The sequence below is a fragment of the Entelurus aequoreus genome, linkage group LG14 (assembly GCF_033978785.1).
Source record: "Entelurus aequoreus isolate RoL-2023_Sb linkage group LG14, RoL_Eaeq_v1.1, whole genome shotgun sequence".
NCBI classification, from domain to species: domain Eukaryota; kingdom Metazoa; phylum Chordata; class Actinopteri; order Syngnathiformes; family Syngnathidae; genus Entelurus; species Entelurus aequoreus.
Window position 1 is genome coordinate 34,212,345 of NC_084744.1, and position 27,467 is coordinate 34,239,811.

General features: G+C 34.8%; 1 protein-coding gene across 3 annotated transcripts; it reads left to right on the plus strand.

The window, feature by feature from the left end:
- The first annotated feature begins 320 nt into the window (after positions 1 to 320).
- LOC133664788 (uncharacterized) lies at positions 321 to 27,293 on the plus strand. 3 transcript variants are annotated; one of them, XM_062069697.1, is made up of 5 exons: positions 321 to 469; positions 11,693 to 11,935; positions 20,467 to 23,025; positions 24,393 to 24,486; positions 27,217 to 27,293. In XM_062069697.1, the coding sequence occupies exons 2-4, from the start codon at positions 11,707 to 11,709 to the stop codon at positions 24,470 to 24,472; spliced, it is 2,868 nt and encodes a 955-aa protein (XP_061925681.1). In that variant the 5' UTR covers positions 321 to 469; positions 11,693 to 11,706; the 3' UTR covers positions 24,473 to 24,486; positions 27,217 to 27,293. The 3 variants fall into 3 exon arrangements, with proteins under 3 accessions (XP_061925681.1, XP_061925680.1, XP_061925682.1); XM_062069696.1 differs by having other exon boundaries at positions 336 to 469; positions 11,696 to 11,935; XM_062069698.1 differs by lacking the exons at positions 321 to 469; positions 11,693 to 11,935 and adding an exon at positions 19,988 to 20,379.
- Positions 27,294 to 27,467: the final 174 nt, after the last annotated feature.

The window sequence follows — 27,467 nt, forward strand, 5'->3', positions numbered from 1 at the left end:
GCTAACATCATGTTGATATTAAATACATTACAGTCATTCAACTAAAAACATGAACATAATAAAGTAAGTAACAGGACTGAAAGTAACAGGAGTGAGTTTACATTAAAGAATGAATAAAAACATGACATATGTGACATTAATGCTAACATCATGTTGACATTAAATACATTACAGTTGTTTAACTAAAAACATGAAAATAATGAAGTAAGTAACAGGACTGAGACTTGAACCCGCAGTCATAATATACTCCACAACAACTTTGTTCTTTTCGGCCCGGGCTGAAACCGGAAGTGACGTCACGCGAAGAGGCGCAACACGCACTGTCTGCACTTTGGCGCCCTCCCGTGTTCAGAAGGAAGAAGGTGACGTCACTGCTGATTGGCCAGCACATAAATGCGGTGACGTCAATCAGCGCTCACTTGAACTCAGGTGTGTGCTGCTGCTGCCTCGATTCCCACATTTTGTCAAGGTAAACACTTTTTTTTGTCCTTTTCTTGGATTAAACGGACATGTTTTACTTTCTAAATCGAATTTTTTGTCTTGTTTGTTTCAACATGTGTATTATGTTTAAGTCAATAAACAGATTTAAACTGATATTTAGTTTTCCGCTGAAAATGAACATTTTAAAGTATTTTAAGTGAGTTAAAGTGAACGTGTAGGTTGCCAAAATGTGACGATGGGGTTGCCAGATGGAAAATGACAAACTGTCCTACCAGGAGGTTAAAATGGTCATATTTTGAGGAAATAACAGTATTAGTATCGTTTACTAATGTAGAATACATTTCAGGGTTAAGTTTGTGTGGTGTTTTGAAATTATCGCTGGAGTAGGGAAAGGGAAATTATTACACAAAAGACGATAATTGTCGTACGTCTGGCAACGCGGATTAGTCACGTGACCGACATTAGCTTAGCTCAAAGTCAAGACGAGCTAGCTCACTTCCAAAGCTTTTTTTACAACTTCCGGTGAATAAGTTTTACATAAGTGACACGTCGTGTGGGCCTGAAACGTAACCGAAAGTCTGCAGTTGTGAGCTAGCATCGTTTAAAGCGACAACTAGCAAGCACATTAGCTCGATGCTAACGTTAGCGGCTAGCACGCTCATGGACGCACTAAAACAGACAGTTATGTATATAGACATATATTTATTTATATGTATATGTACATGCGCATTGTTTTGTCCATTCCGACCATTTAATAACGTCGTGTTCGATGAGGTGAGTGAAGCAAACATAACAAGCTAGCGACAACCATTTCACTTCCGGTGCACTCCGCCGAATGTATTTCTACTTCCGGTGCGAACCGCAACACCTGCAGTGAGTAAACTTGACCACGAAGTAGAGCCACACAGTAGAAACAACTAGAAGTTGAAGTGAAATGCAGACAGAATGTTGTATGAATGTAAGAATAGTTTGAATGTTGAAGAGTTTGAATTTCCAGGAAAACCGGAATTTGGTTTGGAGCTTGGAGAAAGTGTTAGTTTGAATGTCCAGGATGAGTGGAATGTGTTGATGTTGGAATGGTTTGAATGGGTTGAAAAACGTGGGAATTGTGCAACCTGGAAAAATGTCCCATTCATTTCAATGGGAACTTCCTAGAAATTTGGGGAAAGCGGGATTTTTTTCGAAAAGGATTAAGGGCATGAATGTGCTGAATTGGTTGGTGTTGGAGTTGTTTAAATCGGTCGAGAAATGTTGAAGTATAATGTTTAATTGCAAATTGGTTTCACACAGTTCCTGGAATTTTGGGAAATCTGTGAAATTTTTTTTGATTTTTTTTCAAAGGAGAGCACACAATTCCTGAACAGGCTGGATATTTTGACGATAAAACGGTTTGAATCGGATAAGAAACGTGGGAGTTGTGGAACTTTGAAAAATGTCCTATGAATTCAATGGCAATTTCGGGAAAAGCGGGAATTTTTCAAGTTTTTAAACCAACTTGTTTTTTTGTCCTGACAAAGGAATGTTTTGACAGTGTAACGGTTGAAATGAGTTGAAAAATGTGAAAGGAGTCATCACACTAAAAAAGGTTAGAAAAAAACTAATTCCTGGAAATTTGTTGAACGTGGGAAAATGTTTGATTGAATTTCCAGGATAAGTGGAATGTGTGTAAGGTGCAATGGTTTGAATCGGTTGAAGAATGTGGGAATTGTGCAACCTGGAAAAATGTCCCATTAATTTCAATGAGAACTTCCTGGAAATTTGGGAATTTTGAGGAAAGCGGGATTTAAAAAAAAAAAAAAAAATTAGGAGCATGAATGTCCTGAATGGATGAATTGGTTGGTGTTGGAATTGTTTAAATCGGTCAAGAAATGTTGGAGTAACACTTTTTTAGTACGGACTTTCGGGAAAAGCGGGAATTTTTCCAGTTCCTAAAACAACTTGTTTTTTGTCCTGATTAAGAGGTATGTTTGGACAGTGGAACGGTTGAAAATGTGAAAGGAGTTCTCACTAAAAAAGGTTGGAAATAAGGTTAAAAAAAAACAGGAATTCCTGGAAATTAGTTGAACGTGGGAAAACGTTTGTTTGAATTTCTAGGATGAGTGGAATGTGTTGGAATGGTTTGAATAGGTTGAAAATGTGGGAATTGTGCAACCTGGAAAAATGTCCCATTCATTTCAACGGGAACTTCCGGGAAATTTGGGGAAAGTGGGATTTTTTTGGAAAATGATTACGGGCATGAATGTCCTGAATGAGTTGAATTGGTTGGTGTTGGAATTGTTCAAATCGGTCGAGAAATGTTGAAGTAATATGTTTAATTTGTGAAATGGTTTCACACAATTCCTGGAATTTTGGGAAATCCGGGAATTTTTTTTAGAATTTTTTTTAAAGGAGAGCACACAATTCCTGAACAGGCTGGGTATTTTGAAGGTAAAACGGTTTGAATCGGATAAGAAACGTGGGAGTTGTGGAACTTTGAAAAATGTCCTATGAATTCAATGGGAATTTCGGGAAAAGCGGGAATTTTTTCAAGTTCTTAAACCAACTTGTTTTTTTGTCCTGACTAAGAGAAATGTTTTGACGGTGTAACGGTTGAAAAATGTGAAAAGAGTCATCGCACTAAAAAAGGTTGGAAAGGTTAGAAAAAAACGATAATTCCTGGAAATTTGTTGAAAGTGGAAAAATGGTTGTTTGAATTTGCAAGATTGAAGGTGGAATGGTTGGAATCCGTTGAAGAATGTGGGGAATTGTGGAAAAGTCTGAATTTTTTTGAAAATGCTAAAAAATGTAAATGTTCCGAGTGAGTTGAAATGGTTGGTGTTGGAATTTTTCAAAATGGTCGGGAAATGTTGAAGTAGTAACTTTTTTAATTGAGAAATGGTATGATGGAATTTCGGGAAAACCGGAATTAGGTTTGAATGTTCAGGATTAGTAGAAAGTGTTGATGTTGGAATGGTTTGAATAGGTTGAAAAATGTGGGAATTGTGCAACCTGGAAAAATGTCCCATTAATTTCAATGGGAACTTCCTGGAAATCTGGGAATTTTGAGGAAAGCAGGATTTAAAAAGAAAAAAATTAGGAGCATGAATGTCCTGAATGGATGAATTGGTTGGTGTTGGAATTGTTTAAATCGGTCAAGAAATGTTGGAGTAACACTTTTTTTAGTACGGACTTTCGGGAAAAGCGGGACTTTTTCCAGTTCCTAAAACAATTTGTTTTTTGTACTGATTAAGAGGTATGTTTGGACAGTGGAACGGTTGAAAAATGTGAAAGGAGTTATCTCACCAAAAAAGGTTGGAAATAAGGTTAGGGAAAAAAACAGGAATTCCTGAAAATTAGTTGAACGTGGGAAAACATTTGTTTGAATTTCTAGGATGAGTGGAATGTGTTGGAATGGTTTGAATAGGTTGAAAATGTGGGAATTGTGCAACCTGGAACAATGTCCCATTCATTTCAACGGGAACTTCCTGGAATTTTGGGAAAAGCGGTATTTTTTGGAAAATGATTAGGAGCATGAATGAGCTGAATTGGTTGGTGTTGGAATTGTTCAAATCGGTCGAGAAATGTTGAAGTAATAACATGTTTAATTTGCGAAATGGTATCACACAATTCCTGGAATTTTGGGAAATCCGGGAATTTTTTTAGAATTTTTTTTTTAAAAGAGAGCACACAATTCCCGAACAGGCTGGGTGTTTTGAAGGTAAAATGGTTTGAATCGGATAAGAAACGTGGGAGTTGTGGAACTTTGAAAAATGTCCTATGAATTCAAAGGGAATTTCGGGAAAAGGGGGAATTTTTTCAGGTTCTTAAACCAACTTGTTTTTTTGTCCTGACTAAGGAATGTTTTGACAGTGTAACGGTTGAAATGAGTTGAAAAATGTGAAAGGAGTCATCACACTAAAAAAGGTTACAAAAAAAATAATTCCTGGAAATTTGTTGATCATGGGAAAATGTTTGATTGAATTTCCAGGATGAGTGGAATGTGTGTGAGGTGCAACGGTTTGAATAGGTTGAAAGAATGTGGGAATTGTGCAACCTGGAAAAATGTCCCATTAATTTCAATGGGAACTTCCTGGAAATTTGGGAATTTTGAGGAAAGCGGGATTTAAATTTAAAAAAAATAGGAGCATGAATGTCTTGAATGGATGAATTGGTTGGTGTTGGAATTGTTTAAATCGGTCAAGAAATGTTGGAGTAACACTTTTTTTAGTACGGACTTTCGGGAAAAGCGGGAATTTTTCCAGTTCCTAAAACAACTTGTTTTTTTGTCCTGATTAAGAGGTATGTTTGGACAGTGGAACAGTTGAAAAATGTGAAAGGAATTATCTCACTAAAAAGGTTGGAAATAAGGTTAGAAAAAAACAGGAATTCCTGGAAATTAGTTGAACGTGGGAAAATGTTTGTTTGAATTTCCAGGATGAGTGGAATGTGTTGATGTTGGAATGGTTTGAATAGGTTGAAAAATGTGGGAATTGTGCAACCTGGAAAAATGTCCCATTCATTTCAACGGGAACTTCCTGGAAATTTGGGGAAAGTGGGATTTTTTTTGGAAAATGATTAAGGGCATGAATGTCCTGAATGAGCTGAATTGGTTGGTGTTGGAATTGTTCAAATCGGTCGAGAAATGTTGAAGTAATATGTTTAATTTGCGAAATGGTTTCACACAATTCCTGGAATTTTGGGAAATCTGGGAATTTAAGTAATTTTTTTAAAGAAGAGCACACAATTCCTGAACAGGCTGGATATTTTGACGATAAAACGGTTTGAATCGGATAAGAAACGTGGGAGTTGTGGAACTTTGAAAAATGTCTTATGAATTCAATGGGAATTTCATGGAAATTTGGGGAAAAGCGGGAATTTTTGGAAAATGCTAAAAAAAAAAAAAAACCTGCGAAGAGTAGAAATGGTTGGTGTGTAGGAATGTTTCAAATCGGTCGAGAAATGTCGAAGTAATGTTTAATTGTGAAATGGTATCACACAATTCCTGGAATTTAGGGAAATCCGGGAGGTTTTTTTTTAGAATTTTTGAAGGAGAGCACACAATTCCTGAACAGGCTGGGTATTTTGAAGGTAAAACAGTTTGAATCGGATAAAAAATGTGGGAGTTGTGGAACTTTGAAAAATGTCTTATGAATTCAATGGGAATTTCATGGAAATTTTGGGAAAAGTGGGAATTTTTTTGAAAATGCTGAAAAACTTGAATGTTCTGAATCAGTTGGTGTTGGAATTTTTTTCAAATTGGTCGAAAAATGTTGCAATAACATTTTTAATTGGAAAAAATGGTATTACAGAATTCCTGGAATTTCAGGAAAACCAGGAATTTGTCCTGTTAAAAAAAAACAGTTTTTAGTTCTGACTAAGAGGAATTTTTTGGCGGTGGAAAAAAATGTGGAAGGAGTAGTCGCCAGGAAAAAAGGATTTGGAAAAAAACGGGAATTCCTGGAATTTTTTTTTAACTTAGAAAAAATGATAGTGTGAATGTCCAAGATGAGTGGAATATGTTGAAGGTGGAATGGTTGAAATGCTTTGAGAAATGTGGAAGGAGTAGTTACCAGAAAAAAGGGTGGAAATAGGGCTTTGGAGAACCAGGAATCCGGGAAAATCCTGGAATTTTTTTGAACTTGGAAAAAGGGTACTTTGAATTTCCAGGATAGTGGCACGGTTTGAATCGGGTGGAAATTTGGTGCAAATTAATTTTGAATGGGGAAAAATGTCCTGGAAAACCTGGAATTCCGGGAAATCTGGGAGTTTAAGCAGAGATGGCCAGATTTAGGGATTACTTTGAAGTTTGGTGTATTTAGCCAAATTATTAGCAATATTTATATTATTCATTTTTGTTTGTAAAGAAATGTGATTTTTTTTTTTTTTTCTTTTTTTTGCCTAAAATGTCCTGGAAATTGCTAATAAATAAAATTGGTTAAAATACAATAAAAAATACTTTATTTAGTAAAATGTAAACTGGATGATAAATTGATTATTGTCATTGCACAAGTCCCTGGAACGTAATGTTTCATGACGTGGGTTATTTTTGGTCTTTAAAAATGACTATTGTGTAGTTTTATGACATGGATTATTGTTAGTCTTTAAAAATGACTATTGTGTAGTTTTATGACATGGATTATTTTTTGTTTTTAAAAATGACAATTGTGTAGTTTTATGACATGGATTATTTTTAGCCTTTAAAAATGGCTGTTATGTGTAGTTTTATGACATGGATTATTTTTAGTTTTTAAAAATGACAATTGTGTAGTTTTATGACATGGATTATTGTTAGTCTTTAAAAATGAGTATTGTGTAGTTTTATGACATGGATTATTTTTAGTTTTTAAAAATGACAATTGTGTAGTTTTATGACATGGATTATTTTTAGTCTTTAAAAATGATTTATGTGTAGTTTTATGACATGGATTATTTTTAGTCTGTTAAAAATGTCTATTATGTAAAGTGTTATGACATGGATTATTTTTAGTCTTTTAAAAATTACAATTGTGTAGTTTTATGACATGGATTATTGTTAGTCTTTAAAAATGACTATTGTGTAGTTTTATGACATGGATTATTTTTAGTCTTTAAAAATGATTTATGTGTAGTTTTATGACATTATTTTTAGTCTTTTAAAAATGTCTATTATGTAAAGTGTTATGACATGGATTATTTTTAGTCTTTAAAAATTACAATTGTGTAGTTTTATGACATGGATTATTGTTAGTCTTTAAAAATGACTATTGTGTAGTTTTATGACATGGATTATTTTTAGTCTTTAAAAATGATTTATGTGTAGTTTTATGACATGGATTATTTTTAGTCTTTAAAAATGTCTATTATGTATAGTTTTATGACATGGATTATTTTTAGTCTTTAACAATGACTATTATGTGTAGCTTTATGACATGGATTATTGTTAGTCTTTAAAAATGACTATTGTGTAATTTTATGACATGGATTATTATTAGTCTTTAAAAATGACTATTGTGTAGTTTTATGACATGGATTATTTTTAGTTTTTAAAAATGACAATTGTGTAGTTTTATGACATGGATTATTTTTAGTCTTTAAAAATTATTTATGTGTAGTTTTATGACATGGATTATTTTTAGTCTTTAAAAATGTCTATTATGTATAGTTTTATGACATGGATTATTTTTAGTCTTTAAAAATGACTATTGTGTAGTTTTATGACATGGATCATTGTTAGTCTTTAAAAATGACTATTGTGTAGTTTTATGACATGGATTATTGTTAGTCTTTAAAAATGACTATTGTGTAGTTTTATGACATGGATTATTTTTAGTTTTTAAAAATGACAATTGTGTAGTTTTATGACATGGATTATTGTTAGTCTTTAAAAATGACACTTGTGTAGTTTTATGACATGGATTATTGTTAGTCTTTAAAAATGAGCATTGTGTAGTTTTATGACATGGATTATTTTTAGTTTTTAAAAATTACAATTGTGTAGTTTTATGACATGGATTATTTTTAGTCTTTAAAAATGATTTATGTGTAGTTTTATGACATGGATTATTTTTAGTCTTTTAAAAATGTCTTATGTAAAGTGTTATGACATGGATTATTTTTAGTCTTTAAAAATTACAATTGTGTAGTTTTATGACATGGATTATTGTTAGTCTTTAAAAATGACTATTGTGTAGTTTTATGACATGGATTATTGTTAGTCTTTAAAAATGACTATAGTGTAGTTTTATGACCTGGATTATTGTTAGTCTTTAAAAATGACACTTGTGTAGTTTTATGACATGGATTATTGTTAGTCTTTAAAAATGAGTATTGTGTAGTTTTATGACATGGATTATTTTTAGTTTTTAAAAATGACAATTGTGTAGTTTTATGACATGGATTATTTTTAGTCTTTAAAAATGATTTATGTGTAGTTTTATGACATGGATTATTTTTAGTCTTTTAAAAATGTCTGTTATGTAAAGTGTTATGACATGGATTATTTTTAAGATTTAAAAATTACAATTGTGTAGTTTTATGACATGGATTATTTTTAGTCTTTAAATATGACTTATGTGTAGTTTTATGACATGGATTATTTTTAGTCTTTAAAAATGACAATTATGTGTAGTTTTATGACATGGGTTATTTTTAGTCTTTAAAAATAATTTATGTGTAGTTTTATGACATGGATTATTTTTAGTCTTTAAAAATGACTATTACCGGTTTGTGTAGTTTTATAACATGGATTATTTTTAGTCTTTAAAAAATATTTGTGTAGTTTTATGACATGGATCATTTTTAGTCTTTAAAAATGTCTATTATGTGGAGTTTTATGACATGGATTATTTTTAGTCTTTAAAAAATATTTATGTGTAGTTTTATGACATAGATTATTTTTAGTCTTTAAAAATGTCTATTATGTGTAGTTTTATGACATGGATTATTTTTAGTCTTTAAAAATGACTATTAGCTGAGATAGGCTCCAGCGCCCCCGCGACCCGAAGGGAATAAGCGGTAGAAAATGGATGGATGGAAAAATGACTGTGTAGTTTTATGACATGGATTATTTTTAGTCTTTAAAAATGACAATTATGTGTAGTTTTATGACATGGATTCTTTTTAGTCTTTAAAAACGACAATTATATGTAGTTTTATGACATGGATTATTTTTAGTCTTTACAAATGACTGTGTAGTTTTATGACATGGATTATTTTTAGTCTTTAAAAATGACTATGTGTAGTTTTATGACATGGATCATTTTTAGTCTTTAAAAATGACAATTATGTGTAGTTTTATGACATGAATTATTTTTTGTCTTTACAAGTGACAATTATATGTAGTTTTATGACATGGATTATTTTTAGTCTTTAAAAATGACAATTATGTGTAGTTTTATGACATGGATTATTTTTAGTCTTTAAAAATGACAAGTATGTGTAGTTTTATGAAATGGATTATTTTTAGTCTTTAAAAATGACTATTATGTGTAGTTTTATGACATGGATTATTTTTAGTCTTTAACAATGACTATTATGTGTAGTTTTATGACATGGATCATTTTTAGTCTTTAAAAATGACAATTATATGTAGTTTTATGACATGGATTATTTTTAGTCTTTACACATGACTATTATGTGTAGTTTTATGACATGGATTATTTTTAGTCTTTAAAAATGACAATTATGTGTAGTTTTATGACATGGATTATTTTTAGTCTTTAAAAATGACTATTATGTGTAGTTTTATGACATGGATTATTTTTAGTCTTTAAAAATGTCTATTATGTGTAGTTTTATGACATGGATTATTTTTAGTCTTTAAAAATGACTATTATGTATAGTTTTATGACATGGATTATTTTTAGTCTTTAAAAATGACTATTGTGTAGTTTTATGACATGGATTATTGTTAGTCTTTAAAAATGACTATTGTGTAGTTTTATGACATGGATTATTGTTAGTCTTTAAAAATGACTATTGTGTAGTTTTATGACATGGATTATTGTTAGTCTTTAAAAATTACTATTGTGTAGTTTTATGACATGGATTATTGTTAGTCTTTAAAAATGACTATTGTGTAGTTTTATGACATGGATTATTGTTAGTCTTTAAAAATGAGTATTGTGTAGTTTTATGACATGGATTATTTTTAGTCTTTAAAAATGATTTATGTGTAGTTTTATGACATGGATTATTTTTAGTCTTTTAAAAATGTCTATTATGTAAAGTGTTATGACATGGATTATTTTTAGTCTTTAAAAATTACAATTGTGTAGTTTTATGACATGGATTATTTTTAGTCTTTAAAAATGACAATTATGTGTAGTTTTATGACATGGGTTATTTTTAGTCTTTAAAAATAATTTATGTGTAGTTTTATGACATGGATTATTTTTAGTCTTTAAAAATGACTATTACCGGTATGTGTAGTTTTATGACATGGATTATTTTTAGTCTTTAAAAAATATTTGTGTAGTTTTATGACATGGATTATTTTTAGTCTTTAAAAATGTCTATTATGTGTAGTTTTATGACTTGGATTATTTTTAGTCTTTAAAAAATATTTATGTGTAGTTTTATGACATGGATTATTTTTAGTCTTTAAAAATGACTATTACCGGTATGTGTAGTTTTATGACATGGATTATTTTTAGTCTTTAAAAAATATTTATGTGTAGTTTTATGACATAGATTATTTTTAGTCTTTAAAAATGTCTATTATGTGTAGTTTTATGACATGGATTATTTTTAGTCTTTAAAAATGACTATTAGCTGAGATAGGCTCCAGCGCCCCCGCGACCCGAAGGGAATAAGCGGTAGAAAATGGATGGATGGGAAAATGACTGTGTAGTTTTATGACATGGATTATTTTTAGTCTTTAAAAATGACAATTATGTGTAGTTTTATGACATGGATTCTTTTTAGTCTTTAAAAATGACTATTATGTGTAGTTTTATGACATGGATAATTTTTAGTCTTTAAAAATTACAATTATATGTAGTTTTATGACATGGATTATTTTTAGTCTTTACAAATGACTGTTATGTGTAGTTTTATGACATTGTTTATTTTTAGTCTTTGAAAATGACAATTATGTGTAGTTTTATGACATGAATTATTTTTTGTCTTTACAAATGACAATTATGTGTAGTTTTATGACATGGATTATTTTTAGTCTTTAACAATGACTATTATGTGTAGTTTTATGACATGGATCATTTTTAGTCTTTAAAAATGACAATTATATGTAGTTTTATGACATGGATTATTTTTAGTCTTTAAAAATGACTGTGTAGTTTTATGACATGGATCATTTTTAGTCTTTAAAAATGACTATTATGTGTAGTTCTGACATGGATTATTTTTAGTCTTTACAAATGACAATTATGTGTAGTTTTATGACATGGATTATTTTTAGTCTTTAACAATGACTATTATGTGTAGTTTTATGACATGGATTATTTTTAGTCTTTAAAAATGACTATTATGTATAGTTTTATGACATGGATTATTTTTAGTCTTTACAAATGACTATGTGTAGTTTTATGACATGGATTATTTTTAGTCTTTAAAAATGACTATTATGTGTAGTTTTATGACATGGATCATTTTTAGTCTTTAAAAATTACAATTATGTGTAGTTCTATGACATGGATTATTTTTAGTCTTTACAAATGACAATTATGTGTAGTTTTATGACATGGATTATTTTGAGTCTTTAACAATGACTATTATGTGTAGCTTTATGACATGGATTATTTTTAGTCTTTAAAATGTTTCCCTTGCTGTTCAGAAGATTTGACAACAATGGCGGCCAGCAGCAACCATCCCACCCGCCAGCCACAGCCTCCCCCCCTCAACGGACAGCAGGACCCTGGCGGGCCCCAGAACCCCAGGCTACACCCAGGACCGCCCCCGCATCGTGTGGCCGCACGACCCCTGTTTTACATGCAAGCTCCGCCTCCTTATGTTCAGTACCAGTACCAGTGGCCCGTGCCGCTTTCCTACAACTCCTTTGCTGGATTCCCACCCATGGGTGAGTCTTCCACACTTCTTATACCTCACCCTGGAAAACACCCATGGGTGAGTCTTCCACACTTCTTATACCTCACCCTGGAAAACACCCATGGGTGAGTCTTCCACACTTCTTATACCTCACCCTGGGAAACTTCCAACTAAAAACAAGCAAAAATCAACAAAAACAATTCCAATTCTCATCCATGTTTGAATCATCTAGTAGTGTCCGCACCGCCACGGCAATATCAACCTTTTTAAAATACCTATTTTTTGACCTGAAAACAAATAAAAGTAATAAAATGTACAAGTCTCTGAAAATCCGACGCTATTTTCAACTTTTATTGCCAATCTTATGCTAATGAGACATTTCCAACAGGTTTTATCCCCCCGTGCAAACACTTCCTCATTCTCCGCCAATCCCCTTTCAGGCACGGTGGTGTGTTTGAGATCATGGGAAATATGAAGATCGTATAAAAACATGACCACCCGCAGGTGGTGACAGTATGAATGGATTTATACATAGCCTGTTATTTGTGCACTATTGACCCTTTTGCAATTATGCGATGACATCATGGTGACCACGCCCCCACCGCCACAGGTATCTTGGCAATTTGGGGGAACCTTGACGCTCTTGTTGGTAATTTGAGGGTTCCAGTTTCGTTTCCCGCTTCCGTCATCCTAGCAGGCATGTGATTTTTCCGTCTGTATCTTTTTTTTTATCTCTGTAAAAAAAAAAAAAAAAATTTCAGTTTTCCTTCGTTTTTTCCGACCTACAATGTGTGTTAAAATCTTGACCCGTCTCTTTGCCATACCTGCCAACAACTACGGTTTTCCTGGAATAGAATAGAGTAGAAAGTACATTATTGATCCCTGGGGGAAATTCAGCACCACAGTTCGCTCATAATAAACACTTGGGTATTTTTTACATGTGAATAATATAAATACAGTCTGTTATACAGCATTATTCACATGTGAATAATATTAGTCTATTATACAGCATTATTCACATGTGAATAATATAAATACAGTATTATACAGCATTATTCACATGTGAATAACATAAATACAGTATCTTACAGCATTATTCACATGTGAATAATATAGTCTATTATACAGCATTATTCACATGTGAATAATAGTCTATTATACAGCATTATTCACATGTGAATAACATAAATACAGTCTATTATACAGCATTATTCCCATGTGAATAACATACAGTATTATACAGCATTATTCACATGTGAATAATATAAATAGTCTATTATACAGCATTATTCACATGTGAATAATATTAGTCTATTATACAGCATTATTCAAATGTGAATAATATTAATAGTCTATTATACAGCATTATTCACATGTGAATAACGTAGTCTATTATACAGCATTATTCACATGTGAATAATATTAGTCTATTATACAGCATTATTCAAATGTGAATAATATTAATAGTCTATTATACAGCATTATTCACATGTGAATAACGTAGTCTATTATACAGCATTATTCACATGTGAATAACATACAGTATTATACAGCATTATTCACATGTGAATAATATAGTCCATTATACATTATTATTCACATGTGAATAATATAAATACAGTCTATTATACAGCATTATTCACATGTGAATAATATAAAGTCTATTATACAGCATTATTCACATGTGAATAATATAAATACAGCATTATTCACTTGTGAATAATATAAATAGTCCATTATACAGCATTATTCACATGTGAATAATATAAATAGTCTATTATACAGCATTATTCACATTTGAATAATATAAATACAGTCTTATATACAGCATTATTCACATGTGAATAACATAAATACAGTCTATTATACAGCATTATTCACGTGTGAATAACATAAATACAGTATTATACAGCATTATTCCCATGTGAATAATATAAATACAGTCTATTATACAGCATTATTCACATGTGAATAATATTAATAGTCTATTATACAGCATTATTCACATGTGAATAATATAAATAGTCCATTATACGTTATTATTCACATGTGAATAATATAAATACAGTCTATTATACAGCATTATTCACATGTGAATAATATAGTCTATTATACAGCATTATTCACATGTGAATAATATAAATACAGTCTATTATACAGCATTATTTACATGTGAATAATATAAATAGTCCATTATACATTATTATTCACATGTGAATAATATAAATACAGTCTATTATACAGCATTATTCACATGTGAATAATATAGTCTATTATACAGCATTATTCACATGTGAATAATATAGTCTATTATACAGCATTATTCACATGTGAATATTAGTCTATTATACAGCATTATTCACATGTGAATAATATAAATACAGTGAGTACAGTAATGAGTACGGTTTTTGGTAAAACTACGGTTTTCCATTAAAAATTATTAAGTTAAAAGTGGAAGTAACTCCACGGGCAGGGGACCAACTATACATCAATGACGATTGGTGGGTTTACGTATAAGAACATCCATGATTGGTTAGTGGTTTACTATGATGAGTCACCATTCGTTAAGCCTAGGGCAAAACAGTAAGGATAGGTCACATTTGGACAAATGTATGCGTCTGGATAAAACATTGGCCAACACATTCATTTGAGTTGTAAGTGGAGACTAGTAAGGTTGTAAATACTGTATAGAGTAGGCTAACCCATGTGGTTCCTGTGGATGTGAACACAATTACTGTAGTGACTAAATAACATAGTGACTGAAACAGACAAAGTAATGTGTAAATAATAACTAGATGAACCATCTGTGGCTGTGAAGTGAACACTAGTGAGGTTGTAAATACTGTATAGAGTAGGCTAACCCATGTGGTTCCTGTGGATGCGAACACAATTACTGTAGTGACTAAATGACATAGTGACTGAAACAGACATAGTAATGTGTAAATAATGTCAATAACTAGATGCACCATATGTGGCTGTGAAGTGAACACTAGTAAGGTTGTAAATACTGTATAGAGTAGGCTAACCCATGTGGTTCCTGTGGATGTGAACACAATTACTGTAGTGACTAAATAACATAGTGACTGAAACAGACAAAGTAATGTGTAAATAATAACTAGATGAACCATCTGTGGCTGTGAAGTGAACACTAGTAAGGTTTTAAATACTGTATAGAGTAGGCTAACCCATGTGGTTCCTGTGGATGCGAACACAATTACTGTAGTGACTAAATAACATAGTGACTGAAACAAAGTAGTGTGTAAATAATAACTAGATGAACCATCTGTGGCTGTGAAGTGAACACTAGTAAGGTTGTAAATACTGTATAGAGTAGGCTAACCCATGTGGTTCCTGTGGATGCGAACACAATTACTGTAGTGACTAAATAACATAGTGACTGAAACAGACAAAGTAATGTGTAAATAATAACTAGATGAACCATCTGTGGCTGTGAAGTGAACACTAGTAAGGTGGTAAATACTGTATAGAGTAGGCTAACCCATGTGGTTCCTGTGGATGCGAACACAATTACTGTAGTGACTAAATAACATAGTGACTGAAACAGACATAGTAATGTGTAAATAATGTCAATAACTAGATGCACCATCTGTGGTTGTGAAGTGAACACTAGTAAGGTTGTAAATACTGTATAGAGTAGACTAACCCATGTGGTTCCTGTGGATGCGAACACAATTACTGTAGTGACTAAATAACATAGTGACTGAAACAGACAACGTAGTGTGTAAATAATAACTAGGTGAACCATCTGTGGCTGTGAAGTGAACACTAGTAAGGTTGTAAATACTGTATAGAGTAGGCTAACCCATGTGGTTCCTGTGGATGCGAACACAATTACTGTAGTGACTAAATAACATAGTGACTGAAACAGACAAAGTAGTGTGTAAATAATAACTAGGTGAACCATCTGTGGCTGTGAAGTGAACACTAGTAAGGTTGTAAATACTGTATAGAGTAGGCTAACCCATGTGGTTCCTGTGGATGAGAACACAATTACTGTAGTGACTAAATAACATAGTGACTGAAACAGACATAGTAATGTGTAAATAATTTCAATAACTAGATGCACCATCTGTGGCTGTGAAGTGAACACTAGTAAGGTTGTAAATACTGTATAGAGTAGGCTAACCCATGTGGTTCCTGTGGATGCGAACACAATTACTGTAGTGACTAAATAACATAGTGACTGAAACGGACAAAGTAGTGTGTAAATAATAACTAGATGGACCATCTGTGGCTGTGAAGTGAACACTAGTAAGGTTGTAAATACTGTATAGAGTAGGCTAACCCATGTGGTTCCTGTGGATGCGAACACAATTACTGTAGTGACTAAATAACATAGTGACTGAAACAGACAAAGTAGTGTGTAAATAATAACTAGATGAACCATCTGTGGCTGTGAAGTGAACACTAGTAAGGTTGTAACTATAGAGTAGGCTAACCCATGTGGTTCCTGTGGATGTGAACACAATTACTGTAGTGACTAAATAACATAGTGACTGAAACAGACAAAGTAATGTGTAAATAATTAGATGAACCATCTGTGGCTGTGAAGTGAACACTAGTAAGGTTGTAACTACTGTATAGAGTAGGCTAACCCATGTGGTTCCTGTGGATGCGAACACAATTACTGTAGTGACTAAATAACATAGTGACTGAAACAGACAAAGTAGTGTGTAAATAATAACTAGGTGAACCATCTGTGGCTGTGAAGTGAACACTAGTAAGGTTGTAAATACTGTATAGAGTAGGCTAACCCATGTGGTTCCTGTGGATGCAAACACAATAACTGTAGTGACTAAATAACATAGTGACTGAAACAGACAAAGTAGTGTGTAAATAATAACTAGATGAACCATCTGTGGCTGTGAAGTGAACACTAGTAAGGTTGTAAATACTGTATAGAGTAGGCTAACCCATGTGGTTCCTGTGGATGCGAACACAATTACTGTAGTGACTAAATAACATAGTGACTGAAACAGACAAAGTAATGTGTAAATAATAACTAGGTGAACCATCTGTGGCTGTGAAGTGAACACTAGTAAGGTTGTAAATACTGTATAGAGTAGGCTAACCCATGTGGTTCCTGTGGATGCGAACACAATTACTGTAGTGACTAAATAACATAGTGACTGAAACAGACAAAGTAGTGTGTAAATAACTAGGTGAACCATCTGTGGCTGTGAAGTGAACACTAGTAAGGTTGTAAAAACTGTATAGAGTAGGCTAACCCATGTGGTTCCTGTGGATGCAAACACAATAACTGTAGTGACTAAATAACATAGTGACTGAAACAGACATAGTAATGTGTAAATAATGTCAATAACTAGATGCACCATATGTGGCTGTGAAGTGAACACTAGTAAGGTTGTAAAAACTGTATAGAGTAGGCTAACCCATGTGGTTCCTGTGGATGCAAACACAATAACTGTAGTGACTAAATAACATAGTGACTGAAACAGACATAGTAATGTGTAAATAATGTCAATAACTAGGTGAACCATCTGTGGCTGTGAAGTGAACACTAGTAAGGTTGTAAATACTGTATAGAGTAGGCTAACCCATGTGGTTCCTGTGGATGCAAACAATAACTGTAGTGACTAAATAACATAGTGACTGAAACAGACAAAGTAGTGTGTAAATAATAACTAGATGAACCATCTGTGGCTGTGAAGTGAACACTAGTAAGGTTGTAAATACTGTATAGAATAGGCTAACCCATGTGGTTCCTGTGAATGCGAACACAATTACTGTAGTGACTAAATAACATAGTGACTGAAACAGACAAAGTAGTGTGTAAATAATAACTAGATGCACCATCTGTGGCTGTGAAGTGAACACTAGTAAGGTTGTAAATACTGTATAGAGTAGGCTAACCCATGTGGTTCCTGTGGATGCGAACACAATTACTGTAGTGACTAAATAACATAGTGACTGAAACAGACAAAGTAGTGTGTCAATAATGACTAGATGCACCATCTGTGGCTGTGAAGTGAACACTAGTAAGGTTGTAAATACTGTATAGAGTAGGCTAACCCATGTGGTTCCTGTGGATGCGAACACAATTACTGTAGTGACTAAATAACATAGTGACTGAAACAGACAAAGTAGTGTGTAAATAATAACTAGGTGAACCATCTGTGGCTGTGAAGTGAACACTAGTAAGGTTGTAAATACTGTATAGAGTAGGCTAACCCATGTGGTTCCTGTGGATGCGAACACAATTACTGTAGTGACTAAATAACATAGTGACTGAAACAGACATAGTAATGTGTAAATAATGTCAATAACTAGATGCACCATATGTGGCTGTGAAGTGAACACTAGTAAGGTTGTAAATACTGTATAGAGTAGGCTAACCCATGTGGTTCCTGTGGATGCGAACACAATTACTGTAGTGACTAAATAACATAGTGACTGAAACAGACAAAGTAATGTGTAAATAATAACTAGGTGAACCATCTGTGGCTGTGAAGTGAACACTAGTAAGGTTGTAAATACTGTATAGAGTAGGCTAACCCATGTGGTTCCTGTGGATGCGAACACAATTACTGTAGTGACTAAATAACATAGTGACTGAAACAGACAAAGTAGTGTGTAAATAATAACTAGGTGAACCATCTGTGGCTGTGAAGTGAACACTAGTAAGGTTGTAAATACTGTATAGAGTAGGCTAACCCATGTGGTTCCTGTGGATGTGAACACAATTACTGTAGTGACTAAATAACATAATGACTGAAACAGACAAAGTAGTGTGTAAATAATAACTAGATGAACCATCTGTGGCTGTGAAGTGAACACTAGTGAGGTTGTAACTACTGTATAGAGTAGGCTAACCCATGTGGTTCCTGTGGATGCGAACACAATTACTGTAGTGACTAAATAACATAGTGACTGAAACAGACAAAGTAGTGTGTAAATAATAACTAGATGAACCATCTGTGGCTGTGAAGTGAACACTAGTAAGGTTGTAACTACTGTATAGAGAAGTGTCCTGGGCATGACGTTAAAATGCATCCGGCAGTGGAGGCTCCTCTATGGGGTCTTGGGGCACTAGGAGGTTAACCCCTTTACTACCGTTACCCCAGGTGGCCCTTGGCAAAGGCCTAGTACCTGACTGCCCCCTAGCCAGGGATACGGCGAAGACCTCAACGGAGGAGCAGGCGGAAGACGGTAGATGTAAGAACTACCACAACGGCTGCGATGGCGGAAGAAGGCACCCCCACATCCATGTGGGCCCCGTTATGGGGAAATAACGACCCAAGACCTCAACGGTGGAACAGGCGGAGGATGATTGCTATCCCTATGGAGCCTGACTCGGATCTGTCAAGTATCGTGTAGTGACTGTCTGTGCACCAGTCTCCCCACGTTAAACAAAGTCACGCACAGGCATCCTCCATAAAGGGATACCCCCCTACCAGGAGGATCGTCATTCTCTTTTCGAGTGACCGCCAATGATGATGATAGAGTAGGCTAACCCATGTGGTTCCTGTGGCTGCGAACACAATTACTGTAGTGACTAAATAACATAGTGACGAAACTGATTCATTTGGATGAATGGGGTATGTATTTGTCAACTCTGTTGATAAATTTTCAAGTCTTTAAGCAATAAAACATCTTTAAATGCTGCTTTTTTTTGGTAAATGTTTGCATAGTCAATTGGTGAAAACCCAGGAGCTTCGAAAGGGGTGGGGGTTTCCCCCCTTCTCCCCCCACCAGGGCACCGCCCTGGACTTTCAGTCTTTTTTCATGAAGTTGAAATCACACGCCTGTCCTAGTCACTGCCGCTGTGTCCTTGGGCAAGACACTTCACCAACCTTGCTACAAAGTGCCACCCACACTGCTTTAAGTTAGCTTAAAGATGTAGATAATGGCTTTCACTATGTCAAGCGTTTTGAGTCTCTAGAGAAAAGCGCTATATAAATATAATTGACTTCACTATTTCAACACATAATACTTCGACGCGTGGGTGGTAGCGCGAGTTTGGCCCGTGGGTGGTAGCGCGAGTTTGGCCCGTGGGTGGTAGCGTGAGTTTGGCCCGTGGGTGGTAGCGCGAGTTTGGCCCGTGGGTGGTAGCGCGAGTTTGGCCCGTGGGTGGTAGCGCGAGTTTGGCCCGTGGGTGGTAGCGCGAGTTTGACCCGTGGGTGGTAGCGCAAGTTTGACCCGTGGGTGGTACCGCGACTTTGACATGTGCTACAGTGACTACTTCTAATTCTTACTATTCAAATACTAATTAATTATTCAAATGTAATAGATGTGTGTGAATATATATAAATCTAATGTATTATGAAATATTTGAAGCCACAATCAGCTTGAACTAATTTGCAAATGAAACCTGAACAGTAGAGTACAGGATGAATAGTTTGAGTTTGTAGTCCAGTTCAGAAGAACACGTGTTCCAGAACAGAATTTGAACCGCAGAAGTTTTCAAGCGCTTCTCCTTGGAACTTTTGCCAGGTAAAGGCTGGACTTTGTTTACCAAACTGTACTTGATACTGTTCAAATGGAACCAAGTCTCTGTAACCACATTTCCCCAACTCTCAGGCTATGGCATGGTCATGCCCCAGGTCCAGCCTCCACCCTATATGGAGGCACCGGCGTACATCATGCACCACCCACATGTTCAGCCAGTTGACTACAGACGCTTTCTACATCTCCCAGTCCATGGCCGTTGCCCACCGTACCAGAATCCAAACCAGACCAGAAGAGTTCGAAGTATTAGAGAAACAGTCAGCTGCGAGGTCCAAACTGAACCGCCACAGGAAAGCTTGACGAGTCGCTCCGTCTGTTTGGATTCAGGGCGAGAAACTATGCCGTATTCTCCGTCAACCTCCAGTTCCAGCTCTCAACAGCCAGGATCTGTGGAGGTTGAAAAGTATCCAGCACCCAGCAGCTGTGAGGACAAGGAGATCCAGGTGGGCTGTCCTCATGAACAAGTTTTTGTGTCGCCTCCTGACCAAAGAAGTGTCAAGTCCTGCAGTCCAACATTGAAAGCCAGCAGGGTCGTAGACATGAGCGGTCCGAGGAACGGTCACTGCAACATCTGGTCCGTGACCTCTCAGGATTGTGTAGCTCCTGTGTGCAGCTCTTCTCAGCAAACGAACGAGGTTTGCAAAGAAATCCCTGACATCTTGCTGCGTTGGAGAAGTACCACGCCACAGGAGGTGAGGATCAACTTGACAGACAAGCTACTTCCTGACTATGACGACCAGCTGCCTTCCAGAACTGACAAGGAATACCAAAGCCCTGTTGGTACTAGCCGCTTAAAGGATGTCTGTTGTACCGATTCTTCAGAAGGCGCCTTAAATCACGACGACACCAATGCCGTTCTGGTCGCGGAGTCCCGAAGAGAAAGTACAGTGTTGGGTTTGTACGTCTCTGAGAAGCCAAGCGGTCCTCAAAGCCAAGTTGGGCGTCCACTGAATAAATCCCACATAGTCACTAACCAAGAAGATCTCAGCATGTCATGGCCCCATGACGACACCACAGAGAATCTTCACTACAGGAGTCGGAAGATGAATGAGTCTGTGTGGTCTGTGGAACCTTTAGCCCCCTTTGTCCCGAATAAGGAGTGGAACCTGCATAATAACGTGTTCAGTCCTGAGATGGTGGCAGAGATGAATGAAGACCCTGAACAGGATGGACCCTCGACCCGAGATGTTTTCAAAGCCAACAAGAAACGATGTCTGAGATTGTCGTCGTCCGACTGTGTTCCGATGTCAGATAGTTGGTTAGATTCCAGCACTCCAGCTGTCAGGACCAAGAACCCACAAACCCAAGTGAGGGCACTGCAGAGCACGACTCCTTCAGGAAACTACGCCCCAGTTTGCTTAAATATGCAGGCTACTCTCCCCAGGGGAGATGTGGCTGAAGATGGGTCTTCTGAACCCGTGGCTAGTCAAAGCCCAAACCAGGAAGTGTGCATTACTGCACACCAGGCAGGAAGTCCGTGCTCTGCTGGCCAAGAAGAAAAACATTGTAATGCTTCAGCAGGGGAGAAAACCCCACCCACAGCCCCGGACCTCAGCGAGGCTGGGAAAGCGGACCATAGCAAAGACGACGGGCAGCCGAGGAACAAGCTTTGTGTCCCTTTACCTGATCCCAGAACACAGGAGTTGTCACCTGGTAGCTTAGCGCAATGCTCGGTCATCAGCTACCACTGCAATAAGTCCCAGCTTCCTTCCAGAACTGACAAGGAACACCAAAGACCTGTTGTTGACGATTGTACTGACCCTCCAGAGGTCATCTTAAATCACGAGAACGACACAAATGACGTGCTGGCCACGGAGTCCACAAGAGAAGGAACGTTTGGTTCGAATGTTTCTGAGAAGCCGAGTAGTCCTCAAAGCCAAGTTGGGCGTTCACTGAATAGGTCCCCTGACCAAGAAGACCACAGCATGTGGTGGCCCCACGACGACACCACAGAGAATCTTCACTGCAGGAGTCGGACGATGAATGAGTCTGTGTGGTCTGTAGAATCTTTAACCCCCTTTGTCCCCAACATGGAGTGGATCCTGCAAAATGGCGTGTTCAGTCCTGAGATTAACAAGTATCCCGAACAAGATGGACCCTCTACTCAAAATGTTTTCGAAGCCAACAGGAAACGAGGTCTGAGATTGTCGTCGACCGACTCTGTTCCGATGTCAGGCGCTTGGTTAGATTCCAGCACTCCAGCTGTCAAGACCAAGAACCAAGAAACCCAAGTGAGGGCACTGCAGAGCACGACTCCTTCAGGAAACTACGCCCCAGTTTGCTTACAGATGCAGGCTACTCTCCCCAGGGGAGGTGTGGCTGAAGATGGGTCTTCTGAACCCGTGGCTGATCCGAGCCCAAACCAGGCAGGAAGTCTGTGCTCTGCTGGCCAAGGAGGAAGACATCCTAACGCCTCAGCAGGGGAGAGAACCCAGTGGACTCTGGACCTCGAAGAGGCTGGGAAAGCGGTCCAGCTTTGTGTCCCTCTACCTGATCCCAGAACTCAAGAGTTCTCGCCCGGCAGCGTGGCGCAGTGCTTGGTCATCTGCTTCCTGTGCAACAAGTACCACACCGCCATATGTCCTCACAAGGAGACCAAGACAAACATGGCGCCCAAAGGGACGCGACAAGGTAAGGTGCAGCGTTCTTGTACCACCACTAGAGGTGTCCAGATACCACGTTCACGTCCGATACCATACCGATACGATATCGGCAGGAATGATACCTACTTGTATTATTTAGTAGTGTGGAATGTTGGACTAGTGAAATGAGAAAAACACTAACCTAGTAATCATCTGAAATGGACTTTAAGTTGAAGTGGAGTGGTAATTGTTTTAAATGACACATACACTTTTTTTTTCTTTTTTTTTTCTTTTCTTTAGATTTAATTTTAAAAAAAAAATTAAAAAAAATCTAAAATTATGTAAAATTTTAGAAAATCCCAGAAGGCTATTAGGTTAGTGTTTTGTTTTTTTCTTTAATATAAAAATTATTTTGTTTATTTTTTTAAATAACAGTCTGGAATGGATTTATGCTGTCTCCAAGTTGAACTGGAGTGGTATTTGTTTTTTGCGACACCTAGTGGTCACAGTAATTCATGAAGTTGATGCAGTAAATTGAATGATGCGGACACAATTGTTACTGGATAGTTTGCTTTATTTTTAAATGATTATTCATTATTTAAAATATTATATACATATAAAAGAAATATTCTGGAAGGTAAATAAATAGGTTAGTGTTTTTTGTTTTTCTATAGTAAAATATATATTTAAAAAAAAAAAAAGTAAACAATATATTTTGTAATAACACTAACATATTAACTGTCTGGAATGGACTAATACTGTCTAGGTTGAAGTGGAGTGGTCATTTTAGTTTTTTTGTTGACAACTACTGGTCACAATGAAGTGAAGCTCATGACGCAGTAAGTTCTGATGCAGACACGTTTGTTACTAGACACTTTCTTTTATTTAGATTGAATTTTTTTTTTTAATATATATATATTTTTTTAAATTATATATTTCTTTTTAAAATCCCAAAAGATTAATAGGTTAGTGTTTTTTGGTCTTTAATAGAGAAATATATATTAAATTTATATTAAAAAAAAACCCCACTAACCCTTTAACTGTCTGGAATGGACTTATGCTGTTTCTAAATTGAAGTGGAGTGGTAATTGTTTTTTTTGTCGACATCTAGTGGTCACAGTAATTCATGAAGTTGAGATCAGACGCAGTAAGTTGAATGATGCGGACACGTTTGTTACTGGATACTTTGTAACATGCCATAGACTTTGTGTGTAAATAACATGCAACTATATGTACTGCTTTATATAGTTCAATGATTATTAACTATGCTTGGCTGTTGTGTAGCTGCTAGCTCCTGTAGCCTAGCATGTTTACCGCTTTTAGTGAAATATCTTTGCTGCAGAACTGCTTGTATCGCACTTTCCCGTGCCAGCATGTATCGTCCATGCTAGTCCCGTAACAAGTGTGTGTTTGTAGGTGTGAGAAAATGCAAGAACACGAGTGAGGGAGTTTCCATGAATGGACGACCGCAGGGGGATTTGATAAAGTTCTCTTGATGGAGGAACAAATGGTAAGTTTGAATTTAATCCTGTGGGAAATGTTTGCTTACATAACTGCAGTGATAATAATACTTGAATAGTGTGTGTGGTCTGTTAAAGTGATTTATTGCAAATAAACGTTAGAAGATGTTGTATAAAACAATAGAATGTAGTTGTGTGAAGTACAGTATTTACCTTAGAGAGTGTCAAACACACCATCAGCAGCTTCCTAGGACCCGGCAGGGTCTTGGTCATAAAATAATTAAAAAATAAGTGTCAAAAACACAAAATATGAAATATTATTATTATTATTATATGTATTAAGACATGCACACAACTTACTGTTCAGTGCAAAAATGGAAATGTATGAATGAATAACAACTTCCTGTTCAGTGCAAAAAAAACTAAAAATAAAAAATACTAATTCTTGTTCAGTGCAAAAAAATAAAATTAAAATTAAAAAAATACTAATTCTTGTTCATGCAAAAAATAATCCCAAAAAATACAAATTCTTGTTCAGTGCAAAAAAAATTTAAAAAAAAAATTGTTCAGTGCAAAAAAAACAAACTTAAAAAAATAAAAAAATACTAATTCTTGTTCAGTGCAAATAAAACTAAAATAAAAAATTAAAACCAATTCTTGTTCAGTGCAGAAATAAATAAAAATAAACAAACTTCCTGTTTAGTGCGAAAAATAAAAATGAATGTTTATTTTGCTGTGTTGTGTTGGTCATTATCACCAAGCAGTAACATAATTACTGTCTAATATTACACATTAAAATATGCACACAACTTCCTGTTCAGTGCAAAAAAAACCTAAAAAAAAAAAAAAACTCTCCTTCAGTCCAAAAATAAATACAAATAAACTTCCTGTTCAGTACAAAACAAATCAGTTTATTTTTCTGTGTTGTAATAACTTGGTCATTATCTCATCAGTAACATAATTACTGTCTAATGTTACACATTAAAACACTATTCAGTGCAAAAAAACGAAATACAAATTCTTGTTCATTGTAAAAAATAAAAAAACAAACTTCCTGTTCAGTGCAAAAAATAAAAATGAATAAGTTTATTTTTGCTGTGTTGCATTGTTCATTATCACTAAGCAGTAACATAATTACTGTCTAATATTACACATTAAAACATGCACACAACTTCCTGTTCAGTGCAAAATTATTATTTTATTTTTTTAAACAGCACAAAACCCTAACCAGCACAAAAAAAATAAATAAATGCAAAATAAAAATAACCTTCCAGTTTAAAACAATGCAAAATAAACTAATTAAAAAAAAATCATGTTAAGTGCAAAAATAAATGCAAAATAACCTATATATTTAAAAAAAAAAATAGATAAATAAAAAACTTCCGGTTTAGTGCCACAAAGAAATCAAGGCAAAATAAACTTAAAAATAGAAAAAAAATACAAATAAATCCTGTTTACTGTAAAAATAAATCAATGCAAAATAAAGTAAAACTTCCTGCTCAGTGCAAAAAATTAATACATTTGTTTATTTTGCTGTTTTATTAACTTGGTCATTATCAATAAGCAGTAATGTAATTACTGTCTGATATTACACATTAAAACATGTACATAACTTTCTGTTCAGTGCAAAAAATGAATAGATTTTAATTTAATTTTTAAACGGTGCAAAACCCTAATCGGCGCAAAAAATAAATAAATGCAAAATCTATAAAAGAAACTTCCAATTTTGTGCAAAATAAACTAAAAATAAATATATGCAAAATAAACAAAAACAAATCCTATTTAGTGCAAAAAAAATCTGTTTATTTTGCAGTTGTATTAACTTAAAAATGATTACTAAGCAATAACTTCATTACTTTATAATTATTAGACCTTGAAACCTGCACACAATCTTCTGTTCAGCAAGAGGGTAGAAAGGAACAAACACTTCATGTTCAGTGCAAAGTAAGCTTTAAAACAAAATGCTGAAAGGGAAGAACACGGACGTGTTAAACATTTATTTTGTGCAGACTTACTTTAGGAAGTACACTTGTACTTACTTTAGGGAGTACAAGTGTACTTACTTTAGGAAGTACACTTGTATTTACTCTATGAAGAATTGTACTTTATGAAGTACAACTGTATGTACTTTATGAAGTACACTTGCATTTACTCTATCAATAATTGTACTTTATGAAGTACAATTGTATTTTTTTTTATGAAGTACAATTGTACTTTATGAAGAATTGTACTTTAGGAAGTACAATTGTACTTACTTTAGGAAGTACAATTGTACTTACTCTATGAAAAATTGTACTTTAAAAAGTACAATTGTATGTACTTTATGAATAATTGTACTTTATGAAATACAATTGTATTTGCTTTAAGAAATACAACTATGTGCTCTATGAAGAATTGTACTTTATGAAGTACAATTGTATGTACTCTATGAAAAAAATGTACTTTAGGAGGTACAACTGTATGTACTCTATGAAAAAAATGTACTTTAGGAAGTACAACTGTGTGTACTTTAGGAAGTACAACTGTATTTGCTTTAGGAAGTACCCTTGTATTTACTCTATGAAGAATTGTACTTCATGAAGTACACTTGTATTTGCTTGAGGAAGTACAATTGTACTTTAGGAAGTACAATTGTACTTTAGGAAGTACAATTGTATGTACTTTAGGAATTACAATTGAGTAGATGAAATGTGATTTACTGAGTAGTTACTGTCATAAGGTGTAATAGCAAGTGCAGCCACTAGAGGCAGTCAAGTCTTCTTCTTCTCTTGTTTCTTCAGGTGGAGATCAACACTTTTGAGGAGCAGTCATTATTTGTTTTTAAATATAATAAAGTGTTTGCTACTCTTTTCTACAACATATCTTCTCCTTTTTAAACTGATGTTTATATAAATTTAATCTGTGTATATAAAGTATCAGCTTGCCTGTACAAGGTTGGGCTTTTATTTTGCAAAGTCATGGACAAAAGGTGTACAAGGTTGGGATTTTATTTTGCAAAGTCATGGACAAAAGGTGTACAAGGTTGGGCTTT